The sequence below is a fragment of the Chanos chanos genome, chromosome 2 (assembly GCF_902362185.1).
Source record: "Chanos chanos chromosome 2, fChaCha1.1, whole genome shotgun sequence".
Taxonomy (NCBI): domain Eukaryota; kingdom Metazoa; phylum Chordata; class Actinopteri; order Gonorynchiformes; family Chanidae; genus Chanos; species Chanos chanos.
Genome location: NC_044496.1, coordinates 50,206,443 through 50,215,795, shown reverse-complemented (window position 1 = coordinate 50,215,795; position 9,353 = coordinate 50,206,443). Strand labels below are relative to the sequence as shown.

The following is a 9,353-nucleotide window of genomic DNA, read 5'->3' as shown; positions in this document are numbered from 1 at the left end:
ATATCTTATACACCAACTAAATGGTCCTTTTTAGTTTTATTTGTCTTCAGTTTAGTTACTGCTACACTTCCAAAAACTATCAGCAGATCATAGTCACATCACAACACATCACTGATAAGATAAAAAATTCAAAGAACATTAAAAAAAGTTACCGTCATTACCTTGGATCTCATTTACTGGGAGGACACTTGTTTCACTTTCATTTGTGACCATAGCTGTTTATAGGAAAACAAAACTGTTTTCAACTGAACTTCAAATCAGCTACATGAATATATTTAAGCAACATGCACTAGCAGTAGCACAATATACTATACATTTTGTTTATGAAGTAACAATGTTTATCTTTTTAGTACATTACAAAACGCACTCCCGTAACATTGTTTTCTAAGTGCACACAGACAAATGTGAAAGTATATGTTTTATGTTGTGGTGGAAACAAATATACATACAATCTGATACTTACCAGTGATGGTCACGACAACAAAGAGACGAACATACACTGACATCTTAAGTTTCTCTGTTCTCTGTACACCTGTTAGTATGTTAACGCTTCAGGAGGTGGACTAGCTTTTACCCGTTCTTATTGACGCTCTGTAGACGGTTTGAGTGAAACTCCCACATCATGATTCTTATCGGAGAGAGACAGTGAAACCAAAAGCATGGTATGTTACACCCTCCAATGTTTGTTGCAGTCTTCAGTTAGGCTCACCAAGGTAAACTGAATTATATATTTTCCAAACATGTCATTCTGAAAGTGAATGACCTTGATGAACTTTGAAGACAGACAAGATTTGCATTCAAACACATAAGGTGAGCATGGTCTGCAGAACCTTTTCAGGCACTTAATATATCAAAACTGATTTGGACAGATAAATTGCCTATTCCTGGCAGGTCACCCAAAAGACCTGGTAGAGCAAGAATGTGCCAGGGGTTTCTTGAAGACAAGGGTGACATTTGTAACCTGTCATAAAAAGACAGAAGAGAAGCAGAGAAAACTCAGAAAGGCAGTTAGTTAATCCATTCAAGTTATGATTTAGTCCCATCCCTTTAAATGTTTTTTTTTCCCTCCCCCTGATGAAAGATGTTTGGGCTATCCTTGGTACATATCACATATGTCAGAAAAATGTTAGCATGTACTTTGTTCACTCAGTACCCAGATGTTTTCGGAACACACAAAATTCCATCAATCTGACACCCTTTTGACATTAGATCGTGGTGTGTGAGCAGAGGAATTTGCCCTGGCGGGTTTTGTGTATGATCCAGACATTGAATGCAGACATTTTGTTGAGAGGGTGTCGGGAAGACACAGAAGCTGGGACCCAGTGTGAAAGATTGCATGTCAGCTCACTCAAAGAAATCACGACAACATTGGTGGGCCAGCCACTAACCACAGGACGCCTGAAGATTGGTTCTACATTTGAAGACGGGCAGTTACCACCCATCTGATCCCCAGTGAACAGCGTCGCAAATATTTTGCTTACCTTAACTGACTTGCTAGGATATCTAGCAATAGGATTTCAACACTCAGCTAACCTAGCCAGCGAAACCTCTCCCTTTCTAGTGATCCCAGTTACAGAAACAGAATGGCATTGAAACGAATTTATAAGGTAATGGATTTTGTTTGGTAATAAGTTAATTGTTGGCTTTGATAGCATATGAAAGCTCTTCTAAGAATGGATTTTAGGTTTGCTTAGCTTACATTAGCTGGCTGGTTGAAGCATGTGCATCTAAGTGTCCTTATGTTTGTTAGCTTTCATTCCGTCTGCAAAACCTGGGCTGTTTATCCAACCCTATCGTTCGCACCAAACATACGTACTTATATCGACACAAGTCAGGTTGCTGCCAGTCAGTTATGTTGATACATTACCAGTATTAGATTTCTTAAATAAATCTAAGATGAGAGCAGTCTAATTTAGCAAGAGACCTGCTACTAGTATAAAATAAATGTAGATGTTCAAGTCAATTTTACAGCAAACCACCAACAACTATCTTTGGTATCATTAAAGATAAGTGTTGCTTATTTCACTTGTCAAACTGTTAGCAATACATTCATCTGTTGATAGGATACTAAGGATACGTTGGCTAGCTAGCTATCCTCTTTGCTCTGACGTTATAAGACCAGCATAACTTTGCATTACAGATGATAGCCAACATTTCCTGTTGTCATCTGAACTCTGTTGTTTACGCTCTTAGTTTAACATCTGACTTTGACCAGCAAGTAATCTCGTTGCTGTCTGGCTGATCGCTAACGCCAGCTCAGCTAGCGTCTAGAAGTAAACGCTATACGAACAAGCTTGCTCAGACTAACGAAACATAAACTTAAATATCGCCTAAATAATTTGAGATAACAATGTATTTGAAAAGAAGGTCACTTGAGTGCCGCACCGCATAAATGGATTTAAGTTTAGACTGGACTCTGGGCTATTTGAAAATCAGTGGTCATTAGAATGAGACGAGTTTAATGTACAAGTTTGGTCTGGACACTTTTCGACGCGATAAAGACAGGTGCGTAAACAGAATGAAAATGTAAGAGCTGATTGTTAAAGTTGGCCACCTGTTACTTCAGTTTCTCTTCTCCAAACACACGACTAGCACATGACTTAAAGAAGGAAGCAAAAAGCAACCAAATTTGTGTACCCCGCATGAGAAGTCTCTATTTTCTTTTGTAGTTGTAAAATGTTAAACGTAAAACGCAGAGTTGAACAGTGGTTAAACAGTTTTAATGAATTGCCAGAAGCTGACATTGGAATCTTACTTCATAAATAAAAACTTGTCAGGTTACAAACTGTGTTGTTTCTTTTGGCTTGATAAATTGTGTGGAGGGTTTCCAAGTCCTGCTTAAAGTAGAAAGATGAGCTTTGTGTAACATACCGGCACATGTCGGGTTTGCGCAGGCTCTACCCGATAGAAATGCAAGCCCTGTTGTCACGCAAGTTCATTCCCAATGTAGATCTACCCTCCACCCTCTCCAAAATATTCAGGCTTTAAAATAGATACTGGTTCTGTTACCACTGACATTTAGGCTACGGGTTTTGTAGTAGTCTTAGAATCACACAGCTCATACTGTTGTATACTAACAGTAGCAGTTAGTTTCACTGAAAATAAAAAGAGAATATCAGAGATATATTATTAATGCCTACATACATAATCCTCCGATATAAAGTTGAAACATTTCATTCACTGTTGTTATAACTAATAGTACCAGAAGTGAGGTCGTTCATTTATTACATTTCATCTCTTCAGACATTACTTATGGAAAAATGAAACAATCCCTGAACTATGGATGTGTTGAAATAGCTGAGTCTTGTCTTTGTGCCATTCTAACTCTGTGGCCTATAACAGATCAATGCTACTGCAGTCCTGTAGAGCAGTTAGTGAATTAATTTACTCCCAGCACAGAGAGTAAATTCATTTCACTTCCTGTATTAAAAGGGATGCACTGACACATACTTTGATGACTATCATTTGTGAATAAAACATATCTAATCTGAGGAATTTAGAACTGAAATATTGGTGACAGAAAAGTCAAGATTAGCTTCATATACAAATGTAAAGGTAAGGTTAAGATGCTGAAGTAAAAGTAACTTGACTAGTAACTTAACAACTTAAGTAAAAGTAGGTTGTGAACATTATTAGCTCATGCTCCAAAATGTGAGGCTTTTTCTGCTTTTTCTAGCTTTAGAGTGAATGTTGTGGGTGGGGACAGAACAATGCAAAACCTTGATATTGAACTGCTTAGCATAAGGTAACTAACCACCTTCTTGTCCCTGAAAACGCTTGTTTTCTTGAAGTTGTTGTTTTGGCATGTTAACCACAGAGAAACGAAGCCATTCAACCGCGGAAATAGACATTAAAAAAAGAAAAAGAAAGAAAGAAAGAAACACAGTGGCCTCCCTCCCCTTTTCCTGCCCCATCTCTCCCTCTCTCACACACACACACACACACCCTTAGCCATGCTAGGTCTCAGTCACACTTTCTCAGAAATATTTACTGGTTCTGAGAAACGTTCAGCATACCTGTGGAGCCCTGCTCATGCTACCCTGCACTTAGACAGAATGGTTAGACACCAGATCAAGGTTTCCTGACTGAGTGTTTTTCTACACTGGTAGACGGTGGTGCGGCTCATTGACTAATCAACAATATTCAGGGTAGCGCTTTGTTTTTGTGTCTGCGGTCGTGGGTCATATTCATCCTGGTATCCTCAGGGTTTATTCTCTGGACAGGGGCCGGGGCAACCAATAAAGCATTCATAACCCACGCAGTCAGAAGCTAAACTTGTATATACTGGTGGCTGTTTGCTTCTGGACCCATTGCAGTTTGTATACGCATTTTTATCTGAAGACCAAGTAGTTCTTAGAGCGAGTTTAATATTGGGCTATTTAAATGCCCAGTCCCTGGATTTTGCAGAGTATCTCCAAGTATCATTAAAAAACCCTCACCATGAACACACACACACACACACACACACACACACACACAAAAAAAATCTTTCTTAGCTGATGACCAGTTTGGGTTCTGTCTTGGCTTGTATTGTTGCCGAACTAATCCAGTTTAATTAACTATAAATCGACATAAATCAACTTAAACTTGACTGGTATGTAATGGTTGCATCAGGTACCTTAAGAATCACAATGTCTTTGTTTTAGTCTCAGTTTGTGGCCAGGGTGCAGGCCACAAGTGAGTGCGGATATAAAAGGTGCTCATCATCTCCAGATGTGAACTGTGTTGGTGAGGTAGTTTTAGTTACACGCAAATGAGGCGTTTTGACATAATGAAACCGGACTGCCAATGAAAATATGTGAGACATGATGGAGGAGCCGCAGCGCCGGTTTTACTATGTGGGTCTACGGGGACCATCTTCTTAAGAGTCCTTAAGAGATTTCCTTGTTCAGCGCGTCACTGCAATTGCTTATGTGAAACCCATGTGTTGAGGCACCGTATTGAGTGCTTCAAATGATGACTCGTTTGTCTTCTCCACAGGAACTGAATGACTTTGCCCGCGACCCACCGGCTCAGTGTTCTGCAGGACCAGTGGGAGAAGATAGTAAGGCCAAACCATCCACTGTATCACTCATTTTAACCTTGAACCCTGATCACGGTAGCATGCTAAAATATAATGCCCTTTAATTCCTTTACAGTGTTTCACTGGCAAGCTACAATTATGGGGCCTGTAAGTATCTGCATCAGCATGTTCTTGCTTGTATGACTGGTCTGATTTTTAAGCCGTGTTCTCCTGTTGATTTTCTTTTTCTTTTTTCTTTTTTTTTAAACGTTTTTCCAGAATGATAGTCCATATCAAGGGGGTGTATTTTTCTTGACAATTCATTTTCCTACAGACTACCCATTCAAACCACCTAAGGTAGGTACTCTGTTTTTTTCCCCCCTAAATGTTTTCCTTCAGTCTGGTGAGGTGCATTTTTGCTTTAAAACTGGGGATATGTAAGAAACCTAACAATAGCCAAGTGTGTACAAAACTTCCTGGCTACTTTCCTGATAGGAGGCAGTGTACTTTTGAGGACATAGATATGATAAGAAAGCCATATGAATGTCATTTGTCAAATAATTTAGTGCGGTGAGTGTTCAGGTTTTCGTGTGATATCAAGAGAATGTAGGAAGTGTGGTTCGTCAAATCAGTGGAAATCATCAATTACAGTTCTATGAAGTTTGAGTGAACAGCAGTTATAGATATGCAAATCATTTCAAGAGTTTTAAAACTCATATCACATTTTCCCTTGTAGGTTGCGTTCACCACAAGAATTTATCACCCAAATATTAATAGTAACGGTAGCATCTGTCTTGATATTCTAAGATCACAGTGGTCTCCGGCATTAACTATCTCTAAAGGTAAGCTTATTAAAGGAATTGCACTCAGAGCTGCCATAACCATTCTCACACCTACCTTTCCACCTTAAAATACAGCTCTCAGACAAGCTTTGAAAACTGGTCATAAAAAAAAAACTTTTTCAAATATGCAGTCATTACCGTATCTTGTTTCTCTGCTTAAAACAGTCTTTTTTTGGGGGGGGGGGGTATAGTTATCTTGTATGGCTCGTAATTAAGAATACGTTGAAATGTTTGTTTCTAGAACGTACTCAGCATTGCTTGATGTAGTTTTTTTTTAGCATGTTTTGACTAAGACCTGCGTTCCATCGCGGAAATCTCCTGTAACTGACAGTAACTGACTTCAGTCCTCTCTTGTCCCGCAGTTCTTTTGTCCATTTGCTCATTGTTATGTGATCCAAACCCAGACGACCCTTTAGTTCCAGAGATTGCTCGTATCTACAAAACAGATAATGAAAAGTAAGTATAAGGTTTCAGGTGTTTGTTTATTGTTACGGGTTGTAGTTCTGTTGACTCAGTTTGTCTCGGTTATTTAAAAAAAAAAAGATGCATTCCAAACAAATGGAAGGGTGTCGCTGCTCACTTTTCATTTGGCAGTTTGCTTTCACAGACAAGTATGTAAGGTTGACTGAGAAAAATACACATTTCAAACCTGTATTGTTTTTTAGAGTAAATCTTAGCCCCGTATGTGTTTAGTATGGGACACGAAGGCATGTATAAACAGTCTTTCTTCTTTCTCTGTCTTTCTCTCTCTCTCTTCCTTCTGTCCCTTTATGTTACATGTGTCAGGTATAATAGACTAGCCAGGGAATGGACAGAGAAGTATGCAAGTCTTTAGGGTAAGGAGAGCCATGCATCTTTGGCCAAGATAGCGGCTTTGTTTGCGGTCGATTCCTTGCAGAGGCTTGAAGAGTATTTTCTTGTATTACTAACCACTAACCTCAGAGCTGAATTGAAAAATGTTAATTAAACGTTTAAACCAAGCAGTCACACATTTTCAGTCATCTAACTGGGTGAAAATGGTCAAGAAGGAAGGTTTGGCAATAAACTCTTTTCTTTCTGGCCAAAGGTTATAAAGGAAAGAGGTAAACTGAGGTTATTGTTTATAGCAGGACTTTTATGGATCAAGGACCAGCTCTAGTTTATTCAATCATGACTGTTTTGGTTTCTGGTAATGAGGTGTGACAGTTTGTGTTAAAGCTTGATGACAGAGGGCACACTGACAACAGACGTAAACAACAGTAATTCTTAATTTCGATGACACGGACAGTAAATCTGTGTCCAGGGTTCATATGATATAAGGACAATACATAAACATGAAGCCAGAGAAATGAAACGTAAACAGAGGAATGCAAGGGGGTGGGGGGGGGGGGAATGGAATTTTCAGCAGATGTTGTTTTTTGTGTTTGAAACCTATGCTTCACCAGTCCTTTAGAAAAATACAGAGGTTTTAATGCATGTAATATAACAGACAGAAAGACAGACAGACAAGTGTGACTGAACATTCATCACCTGACTAATCAGCAGCTCATTTTTCCTCGCTCTGTCTGAGTGTTTCACCGCATTCCTGCTGCCTCAGGTTTTATTTCACACAGATCCAGATCAGACTCCATCGCGGCCTTCTCTGTAATCTTTTACATAACACTTTATTTTATTCCATGTCACTCATCCTGAGACCTTATGCAATTTAGTGCATGTATTAATCAGTGGGATATAAAAGTTTGCGTAAGAGTACATTACATTGTCACTTCGATGTGTACATTATGCAAACCTGGTTAAGCCTTTCTGTGTTGGATCATAAACCTGAGTGTTGGTAATGTATATATGCAGACTATGAAATTCCACTGCATTTCTGAGGAAACTTGGACTGCTAAACTCAACCCCATGAAAACCATGCAGTGCCCCGCGTATACCCGAGAGCCCTCAGCAGCTACTGCACTGGCATGCCGGTCATCCGAATGTCTCTTCCAACACACCTTAAGTCATGGCCACATCCTGTAAAGAATGATGTGAATTACAAAATAAAGTTGTTGTTTTTTTTTTTTTGCAATTTGATTATATAAGACCCAAAAGGTCTTTTAAGAAGAAGAAAAAAAGGGGGAGTAGCAAGAGGGGTCTCCTTTGTTTTAAGGAGGAATGCTGTCAGGACTTGGTTAGACTGGCCATAACTTGCAGACTTTTTTAACTGATATTCACAGACCGATTATGCATGGCATGTAGTAAATCTTGAAAGCATCTTGTAATCATTTTAAATCTCCGAATAGGATCTTAATGTTTCTCTTTCTGATTTTTTTTTTTTCTTCAGGTACAACAGAATAGCTCGAGAATGGACTCAAAAGTATGCAATGTGATCCTTGATGAAAATCAGTCAACTCTGCATTTCAGTTGGAATAAACCTAAAAATGCTTGTTTTGTTTTTGTTTTTGTTTTTGTTTTGTTTTGATTTGTTTTCTTTTGTTTTGTTTTTTACGTCTTTATTGTCCAACTTGTATCAAATCTCAGTCAGTTTTTATTTCCCATTCGAGTTCATGGCCATACCATAAAGAAACAGCAAATGAAGCATGTATTCCTGAACACACCACAGTCCTCCATATGGTGTGAATGATGACCAAGCAGAGAGTATCAATTGCTTTTAACTTGTTCAGTAAGCTGGAGGTGCAGAATAAAACAGTTACCCTCAATTTCTTTCAATGTAGAGCATTTTGCTGCTGGCTGACTCTTAAACGACTTGTACGTTTTTTAAAGTAGCAAGTGAGTGTTATTGCTCATGATTGATTGTTTTTGATGGGATAATTCTGCCAAGTCATTATGTTAACAATCAAGAAAAGGACCTATATTCTATGCATGTTATTGATAAAAGTAAGCAGTAGATGTCCTGTTGAAAAAAAAAAAAATGGAGGTTTGCAGATCGGGTTAAGAGACCATACTGGTCCATTCTTAGAATTTTAAACTGATCTTGTTGCCCATTTCGTTTTCTTAATTCTTGTTTTACGACTGTGAGCTGCTGGTTTGTCAGTCTTTTTCAACACTTACTGTGTGGAATCTATGGTTCAAAGTTCTTGCTGCATGACTTATAAACTAGAAGCTCATTTAGCTGTTGGTTACTTTTTTTTCCCCCCTCAATAAAGTTTGTAAAAACTGTGGATGCCTGCAAGAGGATATTCTCTCACTTCTCTCACTGTTGCAGCACATTTAAGCTTTTGTGGAACAGTAAACATACAGTATTGGGATACTCAGTCTTTGAACATATTTTGAGTTATTTGCGGTAAAACTCTGATTCCTGCTTAGTATTTATTATTGCAAGCATAATGCAGATTTAGTTCACCAGCACCTATGAAGTATGAGAGAACTGTAAGTAGGTCTGTTTTTAATTTTAAGTTTCAAGTTTAGTTCATGTTGAGACTTGTCACCGGGTTCTATATAACTACCAAATGCATTCACGCCCTCAACTTCAGAGCACTGCACCCTGGTAGCTTTTGACATGGATGAGTATTTCTAATGAACGAAGATGC

The 9,353-nt window shown here is 38.6% G+C and overlaps 1 protein-coding gene across 3 annotated transcripts; it reads left to right on the top strand.

The window, feature by feature from the left end:
• Nucleotides 1-1,171: 1,171 nt before the first annotated feature.
• ube2d2l (ubiquitin-conjugating enzyme E2D 2 (UBC4/5 homolog, yeast), like) lies at nt 1,172-8,224 on the top strand. Of its 3 annotated transcripts, none has more exons than XM_030794140.1 (7): nt 1,172-1,607; nt 4,981-5,044; nt 5,139-5,170; nt 5,282-5,359; nt 5,739-5,844; nt 6,207-6,300; nt 8,147-8,224. In XM_030794140.1, the coding sequence occupies exons 1-7, from the start codon at nt 1,584-1,586 to the stop codon at nt 8,190-8,192; spliced, it is 444 nt and encodes a 147-aa protein (XP_030650000.1). In that variant the 5' UTR covers nt 1,172-1,583; the 3' UTR covers nt 8,193-8,224. The 3 variants fall into 3 exon arrangements, with proteins under 3 accessions (XP_030650000.1, XP_030650001.1, XP_030650002.1); XM_030794141.1 differs by lacking the exon at nt 8,147-8,224 and adding an exon at nt 6,631-6,679; XM_030794142.1 differs by lacking the exon at nt 1,172-1,607 and adding an exon at nt 2,479-2,505.
• Nucleotides 8,225-9,353: the final 1,129 nt, after the last annotated feature.

Excerpts from the sequence above, each read along its gene's own strand:
- ube2d2l (XM_030794141.1), top strand. The coding sequence starts at position 1,584 with ATGGCATTGAAACGAATTTATAAG. Across the intron at positions 1,608-4,980 it reads CATTGAAACGAATTTATAAG|GAACTGAATGACTTTGCCCG; the intron begins GTAATGGATTTT and ends TCTTCTCCACAG. Across the intron at positions 5,845-6,206 it reads GGCATTAACTATCTCTAAAG|TTCTTTTGTCCATTTGCTCA; the intron begins GTAAGCTTATTA and ends CTTGTCCCGCAG.